This window comes from Plectropomus leopardus, chromosome 11, assembly GCF_026936395.1.
Source record: "Plectropomus leopardus strain MGB_pleo_1.0 chromosome 11, ASM2693639v1, whole genome shotgun sequence".
In the NCBI taxonomy this organism is placed as follows: Eukaryota; Metazoa; Chordata; class Actinopteri; order Perciformes; family Serranidae; genus Plectropomus; species Plectropomus leopardus.
Window position 1 is genome coordinate 23,101,066 of NC_142186.1, and position 27,795 is coordinate 23,128,860.

General features: G+C 38.7%; 4 protein-coding genes across 8 annotated transcripts in view; 2 read left to right on the plus strand and 2 right to left on the minus strand.

Annotated features, from left to right (window-relative positions):
• LOC121945197 (meprin A subunit beta-like) overlaps window positions 1–27,795 on the plus strand; it is a 55,355-nt gene that overhangs the window by 12,298 nt on the left and 15,262 nt on the right. For 2 of the 5 annotated variants that reach the window (XM_088084295.1, XM_042489251.2), the window contains exon 3: window positions 12,325–12,488. The gene's annotated coding sequence lies outside the window, so the exon portion shown is untranslated. The other 3 variants (XM_088084296.1, XM_088084298.1, XM_088084297.1) reach the window with 3 other exon arrangements.
• Window positions 5,973–8,312, minus strand: apoeb (apolipoprotein Eb). Its single transcript, XM_042489248.2, has 5 exons — window positions 8,201–8,312; window positions 7,875–7,940; window positions 7,635–7,785; window positions 7,181–7,468; window positions 5,973–7,014 (listed from the first exon to the last, which is right to left on the minus strand). The coding sequence occupies exons 2-5, from the start codon at window positions 7,915–7,917 to the stop codon at window positions 6,669–6,671; spliced, it is 828 nt and encodes a 275-aa protein (XP_042345182.2). The 5' UTR covers window positions 7,918–7,940; window positions 8,201–8,312; the 3' UTR covers window positions 5,973–6,668.
• LOC121945196 (apolipoprotein A-Ia-like) lies at window positions 15,831–17,077 on the minus strand. The gene is made up of 3 exons (XM_042489250.2): window positions 17,027–17,077; window positions 16,770–16,920; window positions 15,831–16,648 (listed from the first exon to the last, which is right to left on the minus strand). The coding sequence occupies exons 1-3, from the start codon at window positions 17,064–17,066 to the stop codon at window positions 16,072–16,074; spliced, it is 768 nt and encodes a 255-aa protein (XP_042345184.2). The 5' UTR covers window positions 17,067–17,077; the 3' UTR covers window positions 15,831–16,071.
• Window positions 19,590–22,120, plus strand: LOC121945195 (apolipoprotein A-IV-like). The gene is made up of 4 exons (XM_042489249.2): window positions 19,590–19,704; window positions 19,811–19,862; window positions 20,779–20,929; window positions 21,287–22,120. Exons 2-4 carry the CDS (start codon window positions 19,823–19,825, stop codon window positions 21,861–21,863), a joined length of 768 nt encoding a protein of 255 aa, XP_042345183.1. The 5' UTR covers window positions 19,590–19,704; window positions 19,811–19,822; the 3' UTR covers window positions 21,864–22,120.

Below are 27,795 nucleotides of genomic sequence, written 5' to 3' on the forward strand. Positions count from 1 at the left end.
AAAAACTTAAAGTATCCAATGGTGTAATGTAAGTAATAATACTTTGTTGCAGCATTTAAGTTTTTTTTTTGGGAGTATTTGTACTTTACCCGAGTTTTTATATTTCTGTCAGCGTTAACTTTTATTCCTCTACATTTCCCCTATACATTTTAGTTAGTAACTACAAAATAGAGAAGGAGAGGAGGAAGGGAGGCAGGGACAAATGGATGAGTGAAGAAATGGGAGGAAGGAAAAACTGGATTTTTTGGTTTAAATCCTGTAAGTTATAGGAAAAACCCCAACTATTTTTCTTAAGAGTAATTTAGTGACCATTTTTTAAGGTGATGTATATTACAAAGACAAACACTTCATAATTCTCAAAATTTTGACCACCTATTTTTTATGTAACAGCATTTACTTGAACTTTTACTTTTATACTTAAGTACATTTAATATCATACAAATACTTGTGATACTTAAGTACAGTAAATAACAGATTCTTTATTATTTTTACTCAAGTGTTACTCAAATAAAAGAATTAAGCTTCTACCAAAGTCTTTTTCTGGTAAGAAATCTGTACTTTTACTCCAGTGTGACTTTCATCCACCACTGAAAATATCTAATATTTAATGTATTTAATTATAAAAAAAATATTTTATTGTATTAAATGTACTTGGAAGTAAAGTAAAAGTAAATGCTCTTAATTTAAAAAAAAAACAGTCATAATTATGAGTTGTCTTCTAAGCATCCACCACCTTAAAAATACAGTACACTTGAAAGAAGAACAAGGTCTTCTTCCTGACTTAAAGCATTTACAAAATCCCTTTTTTTATTTTAATTATTATTATATTTTTATTCCTCTTAGTTGAGTAAAAGTATACATTTTGTTTAGGAAATGTAATGAAATATAAGTGAAAGTTGACAGAAATATGAAAACTCAAGTAAAGTTAAGATACTCCCAAAAATACTTTAGTACTGTAATGAAGTACTATTACTTCATTACATTACACCACTAGTATTGACACTATTATTTTATAACTGTTTTGACTTGTTGCATGCTTCAGATAACATTCAGATAATTTACTTTAAGTTAAGTTAGCAGTGCCACACTATAAAAGTACTTCAGTACAACTAGTCCTGCATTCAAATTTCAAAGTAGCAAAAAATGTACACAAAGTATCAAAAGTAAGTACTCTGCACCATAGCACCATTGCCCAACTAATGCTTTTTATGCCTCTGTAGTGGCAAGAGCTGTGGCAGGAGGCGTTATGTTGTCAAGTTGTCCGTTCATCCCATTCTTGTTAACATGATATCTCAAGAGCAACATGAGGGAATTTCTTTAAATTTTGCACAAACGTCCACCTGGACTCAACAATGATCTGGTTTGATTTTAGTGGTCAAAGGTCAATATCACTTTGACCTGGATTCTATCTCATTCTTGTGAATATGATATCTCAAGAACATCTTGAGGAAACTTGGCATAAAGGTCCACATGCACTCAAGAATTACACAATTAGAATTTGCTGGTCGAAGGTCACTGGGACTTTACAAAACATGTTTTTGGCCATAATTCAAGAATTCATATATTGAAATATGACAGAATTCCGACTGAATTATTATTTTATTATTCAATCATTAGTATTGAAACATTAACTACAAGCAATACTAAAGTGTCAATATGATCAAGATGGAACTAGTTTAAACAGTAACTTCAGCAGTCAAATTGATGTAGTTGAGTAAAAAAAATAATATATCCATCTGAAATGTAGTGGAGTTTAAGTAGGAATTAGCATGGAAATGTTTCAGTTAAGCACAAGTACCTTAAAATGTAGGCTACAGTATGTTTTCATTGATAATTCCGAATTATTTTGGCCAACTTTTCTAATTGAATATTATCCCTGGTATCCACAAACCTACATTTTGAAGTGTATAGTCTTCACAGTGAAGCAGACAGATTTTTTTGCACTGGTCTTTTTCTCCCCTTTACCGCTTGACTAAAAATTCCATTGTCTCATTCAAAGTTCTCTTTTATCCCAAACTTCCCTTTCTTCAAAGGGAAGTAAGTCAGACAAAGCCATTTTTGGCCCACCTTCTAAGTTAGCATGCAGTAACACAACAGTACAGTCAGTTGAACTGCAGTAACCCCTCATTACAAGTGTGACCTGAGTTAGCGCCAGGAAGTCTGTGTCTGATGGTTTGAAGGCCTCGTCTCTGCTTAGCAAATCTGTTTTCACACCAAGCGGTCTGCTGCAGAGGGCCAAATGCCCATTCGTTGCCAATGACTTGGCCTATAAGGTGCTATCGCTATGATGAATAGTCTACAATTGAGTTAAACGAGCCTTCACATGCCTCAACACCCACACATTACATCTGAAAGGCTAAATCTCCATCTCTTTTGTCATCAAGTGGCCAGCAGGTTTATGTATGAGCTTGTGCTTGCGTGCATATAAGCTCTTCTTGAATAATTGTAGGAGGCACACGGCGTGAAAGTGCACATCTTGCATGCTCCTAATTTGCAATAACAAGCTTACAAAAAAGCTGTTTTTGTGTTTGGCCGAAGGCTCCTGTGGTGACTGATTGTGCGTGCCAGCTCTGACGGGGAGGGAAAGAATGGAAAGAAGAGAGGGGGTTGTAATACGAGGTAAAATCTCTGCATGGGGTGTTTTTTTGGAAGGTTACTTGCAGTCATGGGCTAGCTAGCACCTGCTAGTTTGCTGGGACTTTTTTGTTTTGTAGTTGCTGGGCAGTACTCAGGGTGCAGACAGCCTATAGGAGCAGACAGAGCAGAAGTGCTGAACTGGCAGGATGCTTGTGGTTTTCCTGTTTTTACCATCCATGACTGTTCCTTGCAACAATGGATGGTTTACTGTAGGAGTTTTGCTTGTCTGTTACTAAATAAGCACTGGTTCCTGAAAGGAGTGATCTAATAGGGGACAAACACCTATTCATGCTGTTAGTCATTCTTTCACTTTGCATGCAATGCCCTTTAACACAGATAAAAAGGGTAAACATGTTTTCTCAAAACACAAGGTTGTTTTGTTGAAAAAAAGAAGAAGAAGCTTATATTTACAGATAACTGACTTTCAGAGACCAATATACAGTTTACTCAGCATATACAGGTTATATAAGATTATTCTGGGGCATGTGCCTTTTTCTGATAGCGTGCAGTAGATAGTTTAAAAGAAATTGTGTGGACTTGTATAATTGTTTGCATACCATTAGGGCATGCAAACAATTAAATTATATCAGTTCTCAAGCTGTCATTTTATGTGACCGTCATGATCTTAGATTTCATAGCTTTATCTTAATATAACATGCCTCTCAGAAATTCTTAAACCATCTCCAGCTCCTTAATCAACCCACTGAAACCTGGAAAGACATAATTTTTCCTGTACTGCTTTCAAATGCCTCTGACATGTCTTAAAACCCTTGAAATATGTGCAAATTAGTTTGTTTTCTTTTGAAAAAACCAAAGGCTAAAAGGCACTGAACAACTTGGAAAGACATGTCCCACAAATTGCATTTGAATCAGGAATAATAATATGTTAATAATGATTTTTAAAATATATGGGAAAATGTCTTGAAAACTGTATTTATTAGTATTATTTTTAGTGATCTTTTTTTTTTATTATTATTAGTTTTAAGATATGCATATACAGTGACAGCAGGGGTTTATGATTAGTATCATAATAATCATTATTTGTTAACTACTTTATCTATCCATTTTTTTTGTTTTGGTACATTTTTCAGTTTTTATTTTACTTTTTTCTTTTCTTTTATACCATTTTCTTTTTTTTTCTCTACATTTCAGGTAATTTTCTTGTAACTCCTGTGTTTTTTTAAAGAAATCAAGCCAATTTGCTTAGGTTTTAAAGGGTTACAATTAATCTCAGAAAAAAAGTGTGTCCTGCTATTGAAATTCACAGGGTTTGTGTTCCTTTATGAGGAGAATGTAGTTTACTTTATCTCCCAAAAAAGAAAACACAGCTGCATCTCTGTGCAGCATGGATTCAAGCGGAGGGGTCAGACGAGAGGAGAGGCTATGATCAAGGGACAAATGGTGTCCTCTGCTGGCCTCTGCTCTGTACTTCAAAGAAAAAAATCCTGCTGAGATTCATACGCATAACCTTTCTTTTTTTAATTTTAGGGTTGAGTGATCTGAGTTTAAAAAAACTATGGCCATCTTTTCCCCTTAGGTGGATCCAGATGTGAAGCAAGCTGAAAATCTCCTTTGGGATTTATATCCTTTGTAACCACCATAGTGTGGTAGGGTTTCAGACTGGGGACGGATATGTTTCTTAAAGGAACACTTCACCCACAACATGACCATTTGTGTATTGGTTAGTCATGAAAGTTAAAATAAATTAACAAGTTCTCACACAACTCAAGCATTATAATCCAAGTCTCATGTTTCCAGTCAAATGCTCAGCAATTCCCAAACACATGCATTTTCCAACCTCACTGTTTAAGACTGAACTAAAAGGGACAAACTTGTGTGCTCCCTTCAAAGCCAGATTCTAATAAAGAGGTTTTTAATGAAAGTACTTGTTTTGGGGAATTACTGGACATGTTGACTGGATAAATGATGCTTAGATTATATTGCATGAGTTGTGTGAGAGTCTGTAAAAAGATGTTATGATATAGCTTTGCTGTTAAACATGGTCCCCAGACAATCAAAAAAATCAATACATTTGCCACTTTCTGCAGAGGCATGAATTCAAGGAAATTACCCCAAATTAGTAGAAAAATACAAAAGAAATTACTTAATGTAATGTGTTTGGCGTAAATCGTAAGAATTCTCTAGAATAATTTTGAATCAAAAATCAAAAATTAATCACAAAAAATATGAATATAAGTTTAGTTTTAGAAATGTTCCCCTGAATTTTTAAGTTATTTTCTGAATTAGTAATTTAGATTTAATTCAATTTCTTGTCAAGCTACTCGTTGCTTTTTTCCCCATGTTTTTGCAAGAAATCAAACCAATTTGCTCTGGTTTCAAAGGTTTAAATACTTTTGATAGGCACCTGAAAGCAGCACAATAAAAGTGATGTTGATCCAATTTTAAAGACTTTTTTTGTGGCAATTTGCCTTTAATAACAGAGTGTGGAGACAGACAGGAAATCTAGCAAGAGAGAAAGTTCAGCAGCATGCAGGGATGGTCTCCCTCTAGAAGAAAACATTGCAGTTTAATGAAATGCATCCTAACCACAAGGCCACCAGAATGCAAGTGCTTGCAAACATATAAGCACATGAATGCACAATGTTTAAAAACATGACCAGTGCATTTATGACTATCTTTTATTGGCTTGTCAAAGCAAACGTTTGTAAGTAAACGCACTGATGCACAGTTTCTAATCTGATTTTAGCCGGGATAAAGGTCGAGATGATAATGTCACGATCAAGAGAATTCAGTGCAGGGCACAGTGTGTTCCTAGATATCTGCCTGGATCAAGAGAAAGGAATCTGGGAAAACATCTTTACATGTCAGGACTGGAAATACTAAGCTGAGGGTTTCAGGGGTGGCTGGATGAGATATTGAGAAAGGGAGGGCGGAGTAACAAATACCTTTTTTTATGATTCATAATTAATGTAGTAAAGTAAATTCAAGCCACAAAAAAACAAAGACGGCGAGGGGGCCACTGTTTTCATGTGTCAGAAAAGAGCTCACATGCACCAGTAGCTTCAGATAAATGCTGTATATAATTGTCCCCTGAGGCCTTATGCAACAACTGATTCATGCAATGATTTAACTTCAGAAGTTGCTCAAGACGATAGTATCAGCACATGTGGTGCTTTTCAGATATTCATTCCTCTCGAGATTATTTTGGACATTTTCAACATTATATTTAAACTGCTTTTGAGGCTAAGTGTACAATAGTGGATCAGCATTAGCTTTGTTAAATCTCCACTTGTTAGCGTAACCAAACCCAGCCTTAAATAATAGATTACTCTTAAATGTTTGATCAGAGAGAAACAAGCAGTGGAAGCAGAGCATGTTTTTCTAGGTTCTTTTATTCACTCAGCACTGTTCAGCACTCTGACAGGGCACTTACAGTGAGCAGCATGGTGGGCATATGACATGTGACACACAAGGGACTGACAGACAGGCAGCATTACACTTGTCCAGAAATGAATTGTTTTACATCCCCCTTCTCTGTGAAGAACAACAAGAAATGCACACAATATGGAAGGGCACTTTAGTGGTTCACCTCTAGGAAAAAGATGTGCACACATTACTGGATCTTTTGATCATCATCACAATTCAGTGCATTTATTGAAATGGAAGACACTTGCGTTTGGTGCATTTAGGGATGATACAGGCTGGGATCCCGGCCTGTGAAGCTCAGCAGGTATATTTACATCCAAACAAAATGTAGGAAAGTCAATACAAAACCTTGGGGGTAGGAAGCTAGACCAGTTAATAAAAGTAGAAAAGCAAAGCCTTTTTGGGGTATTTAAAGCTGTTATTGGTGCTATTGTTCAGTGATCAAAGGGTTGATAAGAGAAGCCAGGGCCTTAACGACATACAGCTACTGACTGCTCTGTAAAAGATCTCATGCTCCCTTTTTTAACTCATCAACCCCCTTATCATGGACAACAAATCACCCACATGAACATATCATCAGTAACTCTCAACCCCCAACCCCCCCCCCCATCTTTGCCAGCGTATTTAGAAATCAGAGTCTTTCTCTAAGAGGTGGTGGTCTCCTTGACCTTTTCCATGACACTCTCAATCTGCTCACGGATCTGGGTGGCGTAGGGGGCGATCAACTCGGTCAGCTCGTCAATTTTGCCTTCCAGGGAAGTGCGCAGCTCCTGAGCGGTGGCCTCCAGCTGGGTCTTGATGCCCTCAGCCTGGGTCTCCAGCTGCTGGCCCAAGCCTTCAGCCTGGGTCTTGAGAATGCTGGAGATGTCGGTCATCTTCTGGCTGGCGGTTTCCCTGACCTGCTGGACGTAGGGCTCAACTTGCTCCTTCATGCTGTCCATGTTCTGAGAGGCACGGGACTGGATCTCACCCATGTAGGTGGACACAGTGCTTGGGAAAGAAGAAGGAAACATTAAGATTTCATATTTCAAAAAAAGATTTTTTGTTTACCCTTTTTATCTGTGTTAAAGGGCATTGCATGCAAAGTGAAAGAATGACTAAAAAAATCTTTTTTTTAACTAACAGTTAAGAATGCAGAAGTCTCCATAAAACTTACTTGCGAATCTCCTCAGTGTCCTTGTTCAGGCGCTTCTTCAGTTTGGTAGTGTAGGTGCTGATGCGGCCGCGAACATCATCGCTGTTCTGCTCCACCATGGACTTGAGCTCACCAAGATACTGAGTGCTGCGCTCCTTGGCATCCAGCATGTCCTTCTGGAGCCTGTTGGTCAGGAGCTGCAGGTCCTGAGTCAGCTGGCCGGTGGAGACGTCGGTGTAGGGAGCCAGCTTGGTCTGGATTTCATCTTTGTATGCTGTTAGCTCTGCCATGCTGTCAGTGATCAGAGTGCTGGAGGAACAAGAACAAGATGATCAGACAGGAGGAATGTAGGCATAGTGTTAAGGGTTTAGAAGATGCAAGTTTTGGAAATAACAGAAATGCATCAGCTAGAGGGTAAAGTATTGAAAGTGCCCATTGAAGATAAGTAAACAAAGGAATGACAAAGTTAGCTTACTCTAGCTCCCTGCTGAGCTGAGAGGCCTTGAGGTCCTGCACGACTCCATCGGCTTTCTGGTTCAGGTCAGACACGTATTGCCAGAAGCGATTCACGCTGTCCTCCCAGCTTGGGGTGGCATCAGCCTGGCGCACAGCACGGGCATTGCAGCCTAATATGGGAACATGCAGAAAATCAGACATAAAATCCAATAAACTGGATTCATGTAAGTAAAGACTTGAACAGCAGTGGTGCACTTACCAGTGATGACTGCCAGAGCGAGGATCAGAGCAACAGCCTTCATGATTGTTGGATAGACAGATGAACCTGTGAATTAAAGGATGGGAAACGTCAGCAATCAGTAATGTTAAACTTTTGTCTACATGAGTTGTTTTACAACATAAGTTAGTGATGTCCTAATGACATACATTAAACAGAGAAACATAATGTGAGGGAATGTAGTATCAGTGTCTCAGTTAATAGCAAAAGAAAACATAGTGACCCACACACTAGGCAAAATAGACTATAGAGGCTAGAATAAGATAAAAGCAGGAGGTCTCTGCGGGACCAGCGCTCCTTCCACTCACCTGAGAAGTCGAGCTTCCTCCGTGCTCCCTGCACGGTGACTGAGGGCTTTTATACAGTGGCGGGAGGCTGCTGCTGCCGCTGCGCGTGTGGCGCGAGGGGGGGCTGTTGATTGCCCGCGTGCGCGCGCCTTCACGTGGTGATGATGATTTGTCTGCACAGATTCCTGTCTCTCCTTCCACGCAACCTGCTACCACACTGCGTCCGAAGTTCTCACAGGTTTCCATCGTCTGAACGAGTGATTGAGCAATGTGCAATAACGGGGTGAAAGTTTCCCATTCAGTGTTGTAAAAAAAAAAATTTTTTTAAATCTGTGTTTGTATTTTTCACACAGTGAAGTTTACAAAGTTTCAACAGCAGAGAAACTTTCATGTATTACTGCCAGAGGTAGCAATAAGGCAAATGTTAAGAGGAAGTTTGTTTGGGTATGAGACTGTATTTGCTATTCTCGTGTTTTATGTGAATCTGTAAAGTAACTAATAAGGCTGCCAAACGAATAAAAAAGATGTAGTGCAATGAACATACAGTGTTTTGCCTGTGGAGTACAGGTAATGCAAAAATTAAAAACTGCAGTAAACCACAATGATCCTAAATGTTTATTTAAAGGGGAATTAAGCCTATTTTCAAAATTCATACATATAATTCCCATGGTCCAAGACCATCCAAAAATCTTAGTAAACATGAACAACTCTCTCCCAAATTCAAAAACTGGAGTGCTAATGCTGGGTTTCATCCAAAGTCAGAGGTCGGGATTTCCTTGTCATTTTTGACTTTGAACTTCCAAGTGTTCTATGTGCTCAACACCAAACATAAAGAAAAAACATGACAGTGAGAACTGCTGTTTCTGTGGCTGCAACTACACGGTCAGCAGGGCCAGAGGAAAAACTAAGCATAAGTTAACAGACGCCGTTATATATTTTATTCTACTGCATTTTTATACGTTGTTATATATTTGACATCAATTTTCATGCATAACAGGTTTTACTATATCATAGTAGATGTGCTATTTTAATTGAATACATGCAAATATACTTTAGGTTGCCTTTAAATGGATTTAATGTGCACCTCAGTGGCCTCCATGGAAGCTGCTTTTTCTGTGTGATGTCAGACCACTGAGGTCAGGGTGCATTGATTTGCCCTGAGTTCACAATTAGGAACTCTGACTTTGAGTAGCGTTCCATTATATGTTTTTTAGTTGGAGGCTGGAATATTATGAAATACCCCACTCATGAACTTTCAAGCTTTCATGTGTCTTAAAACAGAAAGCCTATAGGATTTTTCTCTTGTAGTTTGGATTACTGTAGAAAAGAAGCTCTTTGACAAACAAACATAATGTCACTTACATGTTTGTTCAGAAAAATAATCTTTTTTTTTATGCCTAAATGCAGTTGTCAGAAGAAAAATGCTAATGTCAGGCCACAAACAAGCTACACCACCAAAACAAGGCTGCAAAGCCTGGTAGGTCTGATGAGGATCTGTAGTTTCATTTAGCCACTTGTTAGCAACCTTTTGTCTTAAGACACATGAAAGCTTCAAAGTTCATGAGTGGGGTATTTACTGACAAATTTTATGTCGTAGAACAGAATGTGATCTGTTCAGCTTGTGTTAACCACAGACCTCATTTCAGGCTTCCAACCAAAAACACATTCAAAATTCGCATTGACTTTGAGATAAGGAAAAGAGCGATGCAGAAATGTTAATTAATTTTCAGGTTTTAGGAGTCATTGCAGGGGCGCTCTAGAGAATCATGATGTAAGCGGTACTGAGCAACACAAAGCATTGTGGGACTTAAGTACGCAGAAGCTACGGTAGAGACCAAGTACTTTCAGACCACTTGGTTAAGTTTATATCTTATCCAGCTTAAAAACACACTGGATTGTTGAACGTTTGCTGCATTATCAACTACCAAAACCGTTGTCTGTCAAACCTATAAATGTTTAAGTCATTCAGTGACCATAAACCATAAACCTGCAAACCGAACCTGAAAGTTTCTGGGAAGGACCATCACTAATAGCAACCATTTTGCTGTTTGTTACATTATATGTCATTTCCACAGGCCTAAATTTCACAATATAAAACGTGTTTTTTGCATTTTGAAAGTACAAACATAGGAAGAAAGCAAGTATTTGCCAGTCTTTTATGTGGTTAAATCTTAAGTATGATCTTGAGCACGCAGCTGACAGGTATAGTGGTTAGTTTACATGATGTCACAAATGTGCTCTCAGTGTGGACAGAGAAGCACTTGCTTTCTGTTGGGACATGTTGTTAGGCCTGCAGTGACATACATTTACAGGACATTATGACTGTATGTTGGACTTCATGATGGCATGAATTAGAGTAATATACAACAGTATAAACAGAATTATATGGATTTAGTAACAGTGTACCAATAATTGTATGTCAGAAGTGAATTTGGTGCTTTTGGTACGTAAGTATATTTTGTTCCTAAATTCATTGTTGTACTTAACCTAACTTTTACCTCTTTGTGGTGGTAATGCTGCTTTTACTCAAGTTAAAGACTTAAGTCATTCATCTGCAACTGAATAGTGTAGGCTTGCTGTTAAAGGCCACAACTTTGCAAGTTTTTGCAGGATTGTTAGCACCAACACTTTAACACATGCATTTCAATCTAAATTGAAATGCAGTGATCTCTGTTGACACCCCACCCATGCACCCTGAAGACACACAACCCCCAACACATATGGCAGCTTTTTTCATTTCAATGCAACTCGCATAGTTCAAGTAGTGAAGCAAATGTAACTTCTGTATTGATATCATATGCAGTGAATTGCACTCTCTGTGTACTTATTTTGCTGTGTTGTTTCGTGACATTGAGCTATAAATTACCAGTAAGAGCCTGAAGTACAAATAAAGTGTCAGCTTGGGCATGTTCAGGCTTGGGGGATCCTCAGGTACAGCCAGCCCACTTTACAAAACAAGCTTTATACGTAATAAAATACAGAGAAAATAAACTAATTTATTCCGTGTAAACTGGACTCTGAACAAAAGTAGTGATTATACATAAATCAAAACTGAAAACATATCTGTTTTTATGTCCTAGATTTCCACAGAGAAAGAAATTTCCAGGATTTGAAATTGCCACAGGAAAGGGAATGTTCGATGCAGAAAGAAATTGTTATTGGGCAACACATACTTGTTTAGTAACAGAACATGAGCATGTTTTTGTCCCACAGATGTGTTTTCATCAGAAAGACCTGCTATTTTCCTGTTATGACAGATCATTGTTAGAGATCTTTTTTTTTTAATAATTCAAATTTGGCAGGATGGTTAAAAGCTAACAGCTATAACATCTGGTTATATTTTGTGATTTTAGGTGATAAGATAAAAGACGTATTTTAAAAAAAACTCACCATGCATTTACAAATCACATTTAAATAGTTATGCAACACCCTATTAGCTATGACATACTGTATCAGTGTTTGTTTTGCAGCTTAGTTATATAAAAATCAAATCTCTGATTTCATCATAGCCCATGTGTAAAGCCCTTTGCCCTTTAGGACTTGGCTTCTTTGTTGTCAGCCAAACAATCATTTTTCATAGAAACCCAACTTTACACAGGAACAAAGTTTAAATGGGCTGGCTTGGTCAGGTAATTAGTGTGAGAACATGATAACAATACAGCGTGATAACCCAGAGGGGTGAACTGTGTTAGATGATTTGGAGATTGTACCTCTACGAATATTTCAGCTATTTGGGAATAAAAATGTTTAAATAATAATTAACACTGAGATGTAACATGAGATATTCAGTTCAAACTCAGAACGGTTGGGTGTCACTTTTCAGTCAAAAAGCAGAAGACCTTTGACCTTGATATGTCACGATGAGTGTGTGTGATACTGCCAGAGGTGTGTCGCACACAGAAAGATACTGCATGTTCAGCTAGATAACAAGTCCAGTCCAGTTCAAACACACAAACAAATCAAGATCAGTAGTATAATCCCACCATTCTGCATAAAACATTGTCACGCAATGTTTTTGTATGTTTGTTTCAGGATTTTGTCTTCTTGTCTTGTTATCAAATTTGAGGAAACTGTTTAATCTCTTAAGATGTATTTCTAGTCGGATAAAGACACATAAACTATATTTTTGTGTTTGTATCATGCAGACACGATGGACCGCAGAGGCCAAACTACACACATGTACCAACAAAGGTCACAGGCCAGAGCTCACAAACCAACAATGTTGTGCCTTCCTCTGCTGAACCTCCAGGATACAGAGGCAGAGGACAGACGGGGAAGTGAAACAGAGAGAATCAAGAAGATCCATGAGGTAATACAGTAAAATAATCTGACACAGTCATCTAAACTGCAGCTGCTTCTCCTTTTGCTGCGCACCAACAGACGCAAAGTGCAATGTTTTTCACCAGTGCGTGTAAGGGCATCTTTAGATGGTTTGAACGAAAGTAACCCCAGCCTGGTGGTGATGTTCTCTGGAAGATTTTGGTTTTTGATGATGTCTGGATGATCTCACCCCTCTGAACAGGTGAGTCAGCAAGGTTACTGCAGTTAATGTCTGTGGGTTAAAAGTTGTTGAACTTGACGTTCAAGTGTTTTTTTTATGCAGCATATCCCCCATCATCTAATTGTGAGTCAGAGTGCCATCAGCTGATGGGGAAGGTGTGCCAACAGAGCCAAATGTCTGAGCAGGCCTGCTGTGTGTGTATAGCATTGTCTCACTGTAATGACGGGGTCACAGGTTTAATGCATGCAGCAGCTCATGCGTGTCCATCAGCAAAAGTAACCTTGAGTCACATTGCGGCCTGCTGTCATTCCCTGTGCTGTGCTTAGGGAAGAGGGTAGGGTAACTGCATGCTTCTGCTTTAAAGCCAAAAAACAGTCTCATGTCTATCAAGGAGTTCAAGCTGTGCAAAAACTTGGTTGGTTGGTTCCTCAATGTTTAACTAAAGAGTTAGCTTGACATTTGAGGAATACATTTGATGGATACCTCTCTTTTGCCAATGTTAAATGAAGCTTCGGTCAAGAATTAGTTAGCTTAGCTGAGCACAAAGTCTTAAAGCCGGAGTGAAGCATGGAGTGTCACATGAAACCAAAAAAGCTTAATTTTCATGGTATGAAATGCCCTGTATCTTTTGTATTATTGGGCCCATAAAGCGAGTGACACTCACGGCAGCTGAGCAGCTACCACTCAGTTTAGCCATCTGCTAACTTGAATGGGGATGAAATGATCTAATCATGTGGCCCTTCTGGACTTTTAAAATCAAGGCCTGATAGTGAAACAAGTCATTTTGTGAGCGTTGTGATGCTCAAAATATGTATGCACTGATTTACAGATGTCACTTTCACATTGTAATTCCATGAAAATAAAAGTTGGTTTTTTTTGGCCGCACGTTATCAATTGTCCACTTTAAGACACAATGTAAGGTGAGCTTTAAAGCCTGGTGCTGTACCTTGGGGGTAAACAGCGAGCTATGTCAGAAATCACAAAAAAAAAAGAAATATTCCCAGACATCACACTGTTAAATAACATCTTGACATTTTTATTCTTTGATTTTTTTTTTCTGTACAGATCCAGCACTTTTTATATAACTTGTTAGTTAGGTGCTACGTTTACCTTTGGACAGAGCCAGGGCAGCTGTTTCCCTTGTTTTCATTGTTCATATTTACTGTACAGACACCACAGTGGTATTAATCTTAATCTGACTCTCTGCAAGAACACTGAACGCTGTTATTCTTTTTATGTATCTCCTTAGATACATTTTCTGACAGCTGAAAAAACAAAAAAAAAGACTAAACTTAAGTGATTCGTACAACAAAACAAAGTAAGGGCCTTGACACTCCAAGCCGACAGATGGCTCTTGGTCACTGGCGAGCTGTCAGTGAACATCTGTCACGCTAGTTTTTGCATGTCCCTCGACGTATAGGCACAAGTTGGCCCTTGTCACTTTTTTTCAGGAGATTCAAGGCATGAGTTTAAAACACATTTGTTATGTAAGGTATGATTATTTCTTTTAGCTATTGAGCTCTTTTGCAGGAATGATTCATAATAGTTTGGTTTTGTTGTTTACTAATGCTCAGTAAATATGATTTGTCCTCTCACCATCGGCTTTGTGTTGCTAACATGCTAATTGGCTCCCTTTCTGAATGACAAATACAGACTACTGGGGCCTGCTGGTATGGAGAATTATTGTCTCTCAAACAGACCCCGAATGTTCGTGGTAGTTGGCCATTGGCTGCAGTCGTTGTGGTGTGTTCAAGTGCAACGTTTTGGCCAAGACACAGACATCTTGAGGCAACACCAGTCAGCCGTCATCGCCACTAGTTCTTTGATGATGGTTCGGTTTGTCTGCAGCAGATTATTTTGTTATAAACAAAGCCATGAATTTGTTCTGAGAATGCACATTGCACAACACGCTTTATTAAACAAGCTTTTTTCTGTTCATCATCTCCTGTCTGATTGCGCAATGCTTAAAACAACATCTTGTTTTTGCTTTTAAAAATCTTTGAAGGTATTTTCTCTTAAATAATTGTCTAATAACTTGGTTTATAACCCCCAAATCATAATTTTGCAGCTGTTGTACAAAAATACAAACTTATATCCAAACTAAATAACTGAAATGCAGCAAAAATAGAAAAGAAAGAGAAAGGCGAAAACATGGGTTCTTAATTCAGTGACACCCCAGTAAACATTTACCTTAGTACATGAGGAAAAGTATTACAACTGTTAACATGAAGATTTGGAATACAACCAAAAAGCCTCACATAATCGGACATAATGAGAAATGAGAGCTGTGTGTGTGCTTGCAGGGTTAATGGTGAGCACAGTCTGTGACAGCTGGGGGCTGAACAGAGGAATGTTGTTTGCCACTGGGTAAGGCAGCGTGGGAGCAATCTGGCAGCAGGGATGGAGGCACAAAAGGAAAACTAAAAAACAAGGGGGAAGCAGGATGTGTTATATAAATCTCCAGACTTGCAAAGACAAACCTGAACATGCCTGGTCCAAGACCCAGAACTGAATGTTAGAGGGGCGTGGCAGGGGGGCAACCTGAACTGAACAAACAAGAAAGGATTTATTCCCCACTTATTTTTATGTGGAGCTGATATGGAAAGTTTCTTGCTTTCTTAATGTTGTAAAAATTGAAATCCATGTATTAAAAACGGCATGCTGCTGCGTTGCCTTTATCTGCACATGAATATTTTTGAAGTGACTCTATATGTTCACCAGATGGCACTAAGTCTTTAACAAGGAGTCTTGTTTCATTGTTTCCAGTCCAGAAAAAACAACTAGTGTGTCTGATGTTTTTCATGTATGGGACACTTGTAAAGTAGTTCAAAAGAAAATTATGTTTACATTGGCCTGATAACTAAAATATAATTGTTTTAGAGCTAATTTAGATGATCACACTGTTTAATTACATAGGTGTGAGTGACCGCATTGAAGATACTGTTTGTAGTTTCCATTTCTACATTTAACAGCATTGTAATTATTATTTTACGTTAGTGTTTTCATTTAAATATGAACAACAAATTGCCATAATTTGCAAAAAAACCCCAAACATTTTGGCATCCAAAACCAAACATTTTGGCAATCTGAAACCTTACCAATGCTCATTTAAAATTTCACCAAGGCTGTATAAATAACACAACAGACTCGCAAGTTTTGCTTTAGTTTTATTTTCTTAATATAGGAAGAGAAGACGGTGTATGGTCACAGACCAACACTCAGTGTTTCTCATTTATCTTTAATACATCATTTTAATAATTCAAATATATCTAAAGACACTTGCAGTTTTCAAAAAAAAATTTTTTTAAATATTGTTAAAGCATACATTTTGCTGGGATCAGCGAATTTTTTAAGATGCAGTTTTTTTTCTGTTGTGGAGGTGGAGGTCGACTTAGTTGGCTTTGACAAAGGACTCGTAGAGGGACATCAGCTGGGCCTGGAGGTCCTGAGTGTAGGGGTCCAGCTTTTCCCTCAGCTCATCAACGTAGGGTGCAGCCATGTCTTTCACCTGCTTGGCTCTCTGAGTCAGCTCACCTTGGACCTTCTCGGTCAGGGGCATAATCTTCTCCTTGAAGTCCTGCAGGTGCTGGTCCACTTTTGTCTGCATTTCTTCGCTGTAGGGCCCCAGCTGAGCTTGCAGGTCCTTCACGCTCTGCTCCAGGCTGGCCTTAAGCTCCTCGCTCCTCTGCGTCAGGGTGGCCCTCAGGGCCTCAGCATCCATGGAGTCTGCGAGGGGGGTCAGCTCCTGTTTGAGCTGCTCCACTCTCTGCTGGATCTGGGCCCTCATGTCCTCGGTGTAGGGCCCCAGCCTATCCTTGACTGAGCCCAGCTCCATAGTCACACGCTCTCTCAGCACATCAGCCTCTGTGGCGACTTTGTTGATCAGTTCCTGGGTTGCAGGGGAAAACTGCTCCTGGATGCTGACTGCATACCTGTTGGCCACATCAGCGCTCTCTGTCAGACGTGCGCTGGACAAGAGAAAGAATTTTGTCTTTAGTTCATAGTGAGGAGGAATCACGTCAGTTACCCTTATTTGTTTTTTACATTCTTATCATGTTAACAATGGTACAGTGGTCTTTTTTGACCTACCTAACATCCTGTCCAAACTGTGATTTCCTGATCACCTGGAGGGTGTCATCAGCTGTCTGGGTGGCCTTGGCAACGTAGTCCCAGAAGGCATCAGTCAGCACTTCCAGCTGGGGCTTGGGTGCATCAGCATAGAAAAGGTTGGCCTGGCAGCCTGTTATATAGAAAGCAAGAGCGTTAAGAAATTCACCATGGCAACTCTTTATCACCGTCATACCAATAGATATTATTCCAAGCTTCAACAGTGCCAGCATGCTTACCACCGAAAAGGGCTAAGACGAGCACAGCAAGGACTTTCATGGCTGTTAGACCTGATAACAAGGAGAGGTACTACTGGTTAGCAAAACATGGTCACAAGGAAATATTTCTGAAATAAAAAACCTCAGCTGCTGCACTGTGCTAATTCATTATCATCTTACCTGAGTGTCTCCTCTTGGAAGAGCTTGTGTTCAGCAGGTGAGGTTCTGTAGCTTTTATAGCAAGCCCGACTGTTGTTAAACCAAAGTCCAGGTGCTCGTGTCTTGCTGTCACCCGCTCTCACCTGGACTCATCTCTTATCCTCACTGTTACCAGTAATTCCACGCAGCACACATGCACAAGCCCATACTTTTACACCACATACACACTGAGTATATAATTTATATTCTACTGCTTCAGAAATAAGGAGATCATTAGTGGGATGTATTTTTTGCCTTGCTTGATGTTTGTGATTTGTCAGTGTTAGAAAGTGACATAATGTTTTAGTTTGACCTAAAATTAACCTTGTCCTCATAAATCTTTCTGTAATCACTTAGCTGTTAGCTTTTTGTAACCACAGATAACTCTCTGCCAAGACTCTCCGTCTCGTCTTTATTTGTTTCATGTCCAGCTTTGATTAGATATGTGAATCTTTTATTGTCTGTTAGCTTGACATTTTACAAGATGACATTACACTGACTCACAGTTCTAGTTTCTGTGTCAGGCTTATTCCTATGTGTCAGTTTGGCCAAAGGTGGACACACTCAAACACTGTCAGCTTCTGAAGGACAAAGTAGACTTACCAAAGTTCACTTCTTTGAAACCATCTTTGAAGAGAAACATTTCAGTTTTATTTTTCTTCATACAAGGAAAGATCCTGTTCAGTGTCTGTTAATTGAAACTAGAGCGTTTAATATAAAAGATTTTGATCTTTTTGCGCTGAGAGTCCCTCAAGACGTTTATAAAAGTGTGCTGAAATCGATTTATCTCCTGCTTCTTTTGATACATCTGTTTCCAGTAACTTATTTCAGTTAACATTTTGAAGACAAAAGCAGTTTTGGAAATACCACAGTTTGATTAAATGCTTATGTGACAACCCACGCAATAGACAAGTCATATTTTCATACTCAGAATACGACCTTCGTTTTTTGTTGGGGGTTGCTGAATTAGCACACTGACAAGAATCTGCATTCACAAAAGTATATATCAGCTGTCAGTTTAGAAACTAAACGCCATCGTTCAAAGTCAATATTAAGTCACCATAGAAAGTAACCGCTTGAATGTGGTAAACATCGGTACAAATAGAGTCCATAGAGTAAAAGGGAAAATAATGAAATATTTAGCAGCTAGCTCAATAATAAATTAGTTGTGGAGACAGTGTATTACACTGTGGTGAAGTCTTGTTCAACCATAATTCTGAATTTCAGACAGCAGCAATGTTGCAAACACAGTGTAAAAAACTGCAGAGAAGTCAACAAACGATTGTGGAAACGTGTGAAAGCACCATCATTGGCAGTCAGAGCTGAATAAAACCCAGCTTTATCACTAACACACTTTACTCAGCTAATTTCAAAGCACAAAAACACGGTTTGTCAAAATGCTTTGAATATTGAAAATGCACAAAATTTAGATTAGTGAATTCAGACTAATTTGACACTACATAGTTAGCATTTGGGAGAGCCATTATAGAAAACATACTAAATCCAAATAACATTTTTGTCACTGTTTGGCTGTCCAGGTTGTGTACAGAATATTCAGGGCTTCAGACTTAAGTCTTTATTTTGTTGCATCTTGCACTTTTTAAAATGACCTTTGATAGTTTGTGGGTTCTTTTAAACCATTAAATATACTGTTTTCCACAGAAGTCAGTATGTGACACACTGTGATGTCAAAGAAAGTGTAATTTTTGTGATGTTCTTGTCCTTCTAAGGGAAATTTTTTGTTGGTTATGTGGTGTAGAGGCTGGGGGAAAAAATATTTGGTGAATCTTTTTCCTTATCTTTTTAAGCTACTTTCTCAAAGCGACAGTGACAACACTATATGCTCTTATAAAATAAATAGTCTTATTCAATCTTCCCATTTAAATAACTCACAATCTGCCTTGAGTATCACTATAAAGTCTTGAAAATGAAATGTGTCAGAAAGACAGTACTATATCAGCAAGCTGGAAAATACTGTATTTTTTAAAGAGGGTTAGACAGGTGACTGATTGACTTCAAACACAATGTATACTACTGTTTTAAAAAAGTTGACATTTTATTTGTTTATGTTTAGCTTTTTTCATGATAACAAAAAAAAACCATTTATGTGGCTGTTTTATTCATGTTGCTTGACCTTAATACAAAGTCCACAGACGTAAGCACACCAAGGTTATCTGGCGTTATCTGCAGGCTGTTAGAACTGGACAACGTGGATACCTTATTACTATTTCCTGAAGGAGGCTTTCTGGTGGAGAACTAGAGCAAGGTGTTAGACAGCCACATAATATCCTGTAAAGATTGTGTCTGCATCATAAAGTCGGCGGTCATGTGATGTGTAGCCCTGAAAAACAGAGCCATGTTGACAACATGGAAGGGACTCCTGGACTTTGGGCTCTTGACTACAACTGTCATGTGGCTTCAGTATATATACATGGACGCGCCAGTCTGATGCACTCACAACACGCTAAACACCAAGAGAGATACACACAAGCCAAAAACAGGTGAGAATTTCGCTTTATTTCCAAATAAAAACTTGCAGACATATCATAATCTTGCAACATTTCCAATGCAGCTTGAAAGTTAACTATATCATATGTGTTTTTTCAGCGAGGAGCAGTCATGAAGGTGTTCATTGTACTCGCCGTTGCAGTGCTGTCTGGTAAGATGCTTTTTGTTTTTGACTTTAAAGTATCTTTCTACATAGTCAAAGCTACAAAATGCACCATTGCCTTTAGTGGTGGGTGATATGAGTTGTTTTTGACAAAATACCTCAAAATCAGTAATTCAATGGTATTGTAGGGTTGATAATTGGTACTTTCACTTAATATATTTACACAATTCGAGTTTACATGTAATCATCAGTAAGGTGGATATGATGAAACATAAATCAACAATATAATAAACACTCAGGATATTACAACACACAAAATCTATAACAATGTTCAGCCTCATATCTAGGGCTGATACTTGAAAGTCAGAGACTCAAATCATCAATCGAGGACCCCTCACTTGACTGAGATTACTTCAAGTCAAGTAGTAATTTTTTGTTTTTGTTTTTTGGTTTTTGCTTGTTAGTGTGCTGTGCAGTATACTTCTGGTAATGTTTTAGCCCCAGACTTTGCTGCGGAGTGAGCGCTCTTGACTTTCACGCTACCCTTTGGTACAAACAGCTGCGGACACAATGCAGCGGCACAGAGGAGGCATGACTTTGCAGCTCTTAGAGGACATCAGCTTTGCTCTTCTACTTAGAAGTGGTGAATTTACAGCTCACAGCAGGTTAATACGATACAGTCTCTGGCTTTTGTTTGATATCCAGCGTTTGCAAAAAATGTTGCATATTTGTGATCTGTTGTTAGTGCAGTTAACTTGTTTACCATATTACATGAATGCTGCTGTCACACACACAAATTGTTGAATATTCATATTGAACTTCAGAATCAGCTACAGCCCTACTCATACCCAGATATCAATATAATATGGATATATTGCCTAACCATATTTAGCAACAAAGACCAATCAAAATAAACTGAATTGCTAAAAGCTGTTTTCAAGTTGTTCTCTTGTCCATTCCACAGGCTGTCATGCCAACATTTTCTATGCTGATGCACCCAAACCACAGCTTGAAGTGCTGACTGATGCTTTTTGGGACTACATTGCCAAAGCCACCCAGACAGCTGATGACACCCTCCAGATGATCAGGAAATCACAGTTTGGACAGGAAGTCAAGTAAGTTATGTGATACAGAGGACTGTGGTGGTTAACACTTTATCACTTGAATTAGCATTAGTTTTCTTGTGCTGCATTCAGATGTGTTTCACTAGCATTTAAACCAACGAATGAAAAAATTTAAAAATACCACCCTTTAGCAATTTCTTGCTGGTTTCTTTCTTTTTCCTTTCTTTTTTTTCTTGTAACTTTTTACTTGCTTATATTTTTTGGGCCATTACTTGTCAAGTTGCTTGAGCCCTCTCCCCATGTTTCTGACAGAAAGCAAGCCAAGTTGCTCAGGTATCAAAGGGCTAAGGTAGATATGGTTTTACACAGACCTCTGACGGACTACCAATTTCTTTGTCCATCCCATAGTGCCCGCTTGGCAGACAGCACTGACATAGCCAGCAAGTATGCAGTCACTCTGCAAAAGCAGCTTCCTCCTGCAGCCAAGGACCTGATGACCAAGATCAGTGCAGAGGCTGACAAGTTGAGAAAAGTACTGACAAAGGAGCTGAGCACCGTCAAGGACAGGCTGGATCCCTACACTGAGGACATGAAGGCCCAGATCCAGCAGAGAGTGGAGCAGCTCAAACAGGAGCTGGCCCCCTATGCCGAATCCATGGACTCAGAGGCCCTGAGGACCACCCTGATGCAGAAGAGCGAGGAGCTGAAGGCCAGCCTGGAGCAGAGCGTGAAGGACCTGCAGTATCAGCTGGGACCCTACACAGATGACCTGAAGCTGAGGGTGGACCAGCACCTGCAGAACTTCCAGGACAGCGTGACCCCCATGACCGAGAAGGTCCAGGTTGAGCTGAGTCAGAGAGCCAATCTGCTGAAGCAGATGGTGGCCCCCTACGCTGAAGACCTGAGGGAAAAGCTGGATCCCTACGCTCAGGACCTCCAGGCCCAGTTGATGTCCCTCTACCAGTCCTTTGTCAAAGGCAACTAAGTCAACAGCCACAGCTGCTCCATCATTTATCAGAAATGCTGGCATGTTTGGTCTACCTCTGCTTGAAGTATAAGATGTCTGAATTGTACTGTAAACCAAATTAAACTAATATTTATTGCTAGGTGCAAAGCAAACCTCTGCACTTGTCAAAAATGTAAATACTAAGTTTTTATTGTGTGTTGTTGAGTTGAAAAAAATGTAAGTGTCTTTGTAATTTCTGTAAGTTACCAAAAATAAATAGATAACCCTGAAAAATACACATTTGTATTTGTAGTCTTTTACAAAAATATCTAATTCTACAAGAATTAGAATTCAGAACAAGAATTCTGCATAAATGTAGAACTGAGATCCTCAGTCTTTTCAATTCACAAATAGAAACTGGATTCACAAATAACTATTTGAAAGTTGTAAATGTTAAAACAATATTCAGATTTTGACAGGGTTTTTTTGTTTGGGGAATTTGTGTATTTGTAGGACAGTTTTATACTCGCAAAATATATATTTTTTTTAGTTTACATATCTTTTCCTATATTTGTGGAAGATGTTTTATATTCACAGGTTACACATTAGCACTTGGTGTGTCGATCAGTTCACACAAATAATACAGAGACAGTTCTATCTCCATAATGAGCCATCCTGAAAGAACACCACTAATGAAAGTATGATTGCATAAACATACAGAGGGACTACTGTGGCCACAAGCTGCAGTGGGACATGTGCTGCTTTTTTTCCCAGGAAGCAACTAATATTTTGACTTAATCTCCCATGTCTTAACATGTCAGAGTTTCGTCTCCCACTTTCTCCAGAGGCAGACTGTTGCTCCTAATCTGGTACTTGTCAATGCTTGCCATGAAACTGCACCTTCTTGTTGTCAGCACTAAAATAGAGAAGTGGATGTGAGAAACGTGGATGACCAACGTGATGTGAGAGCGGCCTAGACAAGTCAGTTATGAATTCATCCCATTAGATTTCATGTAAAACAAAATATTTGTTGCTCTAAAAATCAGATGCTTTTTTAAATGACTTGAATTTTTATTTCATAAAAAAGACATAATTGCGTAACCTCTTATTGTTGTAAACATGCAAAACAAAGCCTTATAGTCCCTCTATTGACACTGTGAGCATCCAGCGTGGAGGTTCAAAGTCCAACGACAACACTATGTTTACACTCACATGCACACATTATTCATATTTCTTTCCTACTTAAATCAAAAGAGATACCACAAAGACTGCACTGAAAAAACAGTGGGTTGTTGTCTGACTAACCAAGACGCTGCAGTAAGTAATAATAAATTAACTAGGTTAAAGCTTAAGTTTTTACTTTTTCCTAAATTGTAAGTTCTTAGGATTCAATCTTCCCTTGTCAATCCCTCAATGCAGCAATTTAACCTTTTGAAACCTAAGATATTTGTTTGATTTCTTTCAGAAACATGGGGTAAAACATAATGAGCAACTTGTCAAGATATGCCCTGCAAACTGCAAAAAAAAGTAAAAGGTGACAAGGAAATTATCTGAAAAATAACTGGGAGGATGACTACGTTATGAAAAAAGAGAGAGATGTCAACCTTTATATATTGAACAACAGAAGTTTAAAAGACTTGACATTTAAGGAGTTGGTGCTATGTTGCAATTTATTATAAACTTTATTTGTTATTTTCTTAAAACATGTTACAGAAAAAGAAGAAAATATATATTTTTTTAGTAATTTCTTGGGGTCTTTTTCTAGTCCTTTTTTAAACGTTTCATGGTTTTGCTTATTTTAAGGTAATTTTCTTGTAACTTTTTACTCCTTTCTTGCAAATTTTTGGACCATGTTTTGTTAAGTTGCTCGTCACCCTCCTCCCGTGTTTTGGGGAGACGTCAAGCCAATTGCTCAGGTTTCAAAGGGTTAAAGTGCTACACTTAGTGAGAGAAACTATTCAGACTACTGACTGTGAGACTTTACAAATGCTAAATCTGATCTCACATTTTCATGCTCCAGCCTGTTTTACACCTGATTAGCACTAGTGTGTGCACCTGAAAAGCTATTCACACGACATTGTCAGTCAAAACAGGCAAAAGGAATTATTAAGGCCTGGATGCCAACGGCCACTTTGTAACACTGGAGGCTAGACTGATGTCTGCCCCATTCACACTCAACGGCACGGACCACTGAGAGGAGGGAGGTGTTGTTTGACGCACACAAGTTTCTTTGAACAAGACACATCTTGCCTTAATCACCGCAGTGATAAACAGAGGCTCAGTGTTGTTTTGATGTAGATGAGATGTTGTTACTAGATTGTTGCTGGCTTGATAAGAAGATCAGTGCCTGTGGAGATGAAAAGATGGCTGTGTCCTGTCGATGGGTCTTTGTAAATGCTCACAGGATGTGTTGTTTGCTCCTCCCTGTTCCCTGTGAGATGGTCTTGTTTGAGAACAGGATGTTTATGTGGAAATTTTCTTTGGGAGGTGAACACTTTTAATATAATTAAACCTGACAGCCCTGCAAGAAAGATGTGAAGCCACTTTCTAAACTTTGTTGACATTGTTTCGGGGGGGGGGGGGGGGGTTCTTTCATCTGATTGCCTCAAAATGTCCCCCCTTTATAATCAATAGTTCAAGTCGGCCAAAAAAAAACAGGACTGCTATGAGCCCCACAAAGTTAATATTTGTTGAAGACAGTGTCTGTTATAGGGAGTTTTCTGATTGAGTAACAGGTAGAGTCATTTTTTAACATTCAAGGTTAGGCAGGAATTGTCAAGCCAGTGTCACCTTGCGACAGATAACAGTACCATCAGCTCACATTTGTCGCCCAACTCTTGTGGGAAACTCCGCGATGTCACTGATATATGAGCCAAACAACAAAGGTCCAAGAAGTGATCTTTGTGGTATTCCCATTTTATTTTCAAGACATTCAGATTTAGACTAACGGAAACCTGTTGACTCCTGTTTTGTAAGTAAGAATAAAACCATGTTTTTGCCCAGGAATATTTTGTTAATTTGAAAAGCAGAGTGACTTTTTTGAGAGTATCAAATGCTTGTTATGCCTCTCTGTGCCAGCGATACTTGTGGCTAGAGGCATTATGTTTTTGGGTTGTCAGTCTTTCTCTCTGTCCTATGTTTGTGAATATCATATAACCCAAATTCTACTTTGAGTCAAGGATATCCTAATTTAATTTGGTGGTCAAAGGTCAGGATCATTCTGACCTTGCGTCCTTCTCATTCTTATGAATGATTCAAGAACATCATAACGGAATTTCTTAAATTTGGCACAAATCCATTCATGCCAATCATGTTTTGAGTTGAAATTTATTTGGAGCATGGGGCCCATTCTGACAAATTAATTCTTTTAATTTTGATACTTTGAGTACAAGGGCAGCACGGTGGCTTTGTGGTTAGCACTGTTGCCTCACAGCAAGAGGTGAGGCAAATCCCGGTTGGAACGGGGTTTGGTCCGGGCGGGGGCCCTTCTGTGTGGAGTTTGCATGTTCTCCCCATGTCTGCGTGGGTTCTCTCCGGGGTCTCCGGCTTCCTCCCACAGTCCAAAGACATGCAGCTCAGGTTAATTGGTGACTCTAAATTGCCCTTAGGTGTGACTGTGAGTGTGTATGGTTGTTCGTCTATATGTGTCGGCCCTGCGATAGTCTGGCGAACTGTCCAGGGTGTACCCCGCCTTCCGCCCGATGACAGCTGGGATTGGCTCCAGCCCCCCGCGACCCTTACGAGGACAAACGGTTACAGAAAATGACTGACTGACTGACTGACTTTGAGTACATGTTGTTGATACCTTTCTGCTTTTATGTAAGTAAAATTTTGAATGCAGGACTTGTTTTTGTTTTTTAAAATTGAGTATATAATGTTGTATCACTGCTTTTACTCAAATAAATGACTTGAACATTACTATTTTATCACCGTGAAAAGTTTAACACTACACTGTCAGCGTTCCCTGTGCCAATAAAAAAGGCTACACTGCCTCCTGGTGGTGAAAGTGTGACAGAGCAGTGTTAAGGGCTTAAGTGTGACTGCGAGATCTTCCTGTGTCGTGAGTGGAAATGTAGAAAGAATAAGCATAAGAGATTCAGTTGCTTGCTAGTCCACATCAACAAGTCACATAAGTAGACTCTGTGTAGCACTTGAGGTCTCAGCATATTTGATGAAGGTGATGTACTTGCATTGCTCTTTCACTTTTGGAAGGTGTACCTACATGGTTTATTGCACAGCCTATTGTAAGTCTGTTTGGATAAAGAGTGCAAGTTAAATAAATGTAATGTGGAATTTACGTGTAATGAAATATTCTGTACTGTGACCTTTCAAGATCACTCCTCCACCTTGTTGAAAATATGCTGTGTGGAGTTTTGATTGGTTGCTGTAGAAGCTCGAATTTGGCCCTGTTTTCATGATCTGAAAGGACGGGCCTGTGGGTTTGCATTTGTAGAACAGCCAATAGGCACACCCTCTCTCTCTAAGCCTGAAAACAGAGCCGAGACAAGGTGCAAAGGTCCACTTGAATTACAACATGCCCAAAGTGAAATTCTTGTTCACTGAGAACCCCAAAACTGCCTACCTCGGCTTTAATCAACTATGACTTTATTCAACTAGTGCTTTAAGTATCACTCATTGTGAGGATTAAAAAAGTAAGAATATAAAATAATAATTGCAACATTTTAAGATTGATAAAACCTTTTCATTTCTATATAAATAGATATTCTTTATTCACTGTAATTTACTCTCAACTTGGTTCCCAAATTATGAATTAAACTTAAATATCCATCAGCTTATATGGTCCAGCATGAAGACAAAATTCTTCCATCGTCTGTATTGTTTTTTAATTACTTCACATGATAGATTTCTTTGTATGTTTTTTTTTCTGCAATCATCTCTCAGGTTTGAGTGAGCAGGCTGTTTGCTCGTATTGCTACAAGAAATCATATCTGATCAAAAGTCGAAGTTCTGGTGGGGCAAATGCATCGAAACTCTTAAGAAGTAATACTTAAGGATGTATTTCTTTCTTGACTTTGCTCTGATTGTTGCTCTTGTACAAAGTTTTCACTTGTTTAAGCGGAAAATGGAAGTACAGGACGTCTTTATATTTTAACCCTAACCCCCTAAAAGACAGTTTCTATTGTTTTTTCTGTTTTAAAAAGACAAATACAAGATTTCTTAAATTGAACTTGCTGAAACAATGGCTCTCCAGTTTGCAAAAGTCTTAATGATAGGTTTTTTTTAATGATACTGATGAAATCAGATTTCAGTAAGATTCAATGCACAAAAGGAGTGTTCGAACACGTGTGTTGAACACGTTAAGTCTAATCAGCGCTCAAAGCAGGTGTGAGATGGATAAGTGACGCCTGTCAACACGGGCTTCTGTCCAAGATAATGTAAATGTCAACATTTGATGTTTGCATTGATGAAAGGAAGCATACGAAAGAAAGACACAGGTACAACAACAGATTTATGAAAAATGGCTTATGTAACATATCTACCGATCGCTGCTTTGATATGCTGCTGCACGTTTCTATAGACGTAACCTTTTCTAATGCTGTCACACCTTAGTCACTTTGAAAGAGAAAAGAAAATGTAAATAGAGTTCACAAGAATCATGTATGATTTAATCAACTGTGCAGGTGAATTTTAATTAATTTGTTTGTTCTTGATTTGCATACTAAATGTGGTTACACTGTTTTTTAGAAAGAAATGTTGATCCGAAATGTTCTGGTTGGGGCCCTGGAGATACACCTTCTTTATCAGCTCAGAAAACACACTTAACATTGTTTTATCAGCTTTGTACTTTATGACCATCTCTTATGACATAATTGCTTGTTTGCAGCATTTTGACCTGATGACATGTTTTAGAAGTCAGCAGGTCATAATGGATTTTTCGTCCGTTGTTGGTCTATTTGGATTTATGTTATTGGAATTATATAACGCTTTTTTTATGACAGAGAAGGGACAG

What these genes read in the sequence shown, in the direction of transcription:
- apoeb (XM_042489248.2), bottom strand. Translation starts at nt 7,917, where the DNA reads ATGAAGGCTGTTGCTCTGATCCTCGCTCTGGCAGTCATCACTG. An exon ending in CGCTCTGGCAGTCATCACTG is followed by an intron (nt 7,786 to 7,874) that starts GTAAGTGCACCA and finishes TTCCCATATTAG; the next exon opens with GCTGCAATGCCCGTGCTGTG. An exon ending in CAGCTCAGCAGGGAGCTAGA is followed by an intron (nt 7,469 to 7,634) that starts GTAAGCTAACTT and finishes TTGTTCCTCCAG; the next exon opens with CACTCTGATCACTGACAGCA.
- LOC121945196 (XM_042489250.2), bottom strand. Translation starts at nt 17,066, where the DNA reads ATGAAAGTCCTTGCTGTGCTCGTCTTAGCCCTTTTCGGTG. An exon ending in CGTCTTAGCCCTTTTCGGTG is followed by an intron (nt 16,921 to 17,026) that starts GTAAGCATGCTG and finishes TCTATATAACAG; the next exon opens with GCTGCCAGGCCAACCTTTTC. An exon ending in CAGTTTGGACAGGATGTTAG is followed by an intron (nt 16,649 to 16,769) that starts GTAGGTCAAAAA and finishes TCTCTTGTCCAG; the next exon opens with CGCACGTCTGACAGAGAGCG.
- LOC121945195 (XM_042489249.2), top strand. Translation starts at nt 19,823, where the DNA reads ATGAAGGTGTTCATTGTACTCGCCGTTGCAGTGCTGTCTG. An exon ending in CGCCGTTGCAGTGCTGTCTG is followed by an intron (nt 19,863 to 20,778) that starts GTAAGATGCTTT and finishes TCCATTCCACAG; the next exon opens with GCTGTCATGCCAACATTTTC. An exon ending in CAGTTTGGACAGGAAGTCAA is followed by an intron (nt 20,930 to 21,286) that starts GTAAGTTATGTG and finishes TCCATCCCATAG; the next exon opens with TGCCCGCTTGGCAGACAGCA.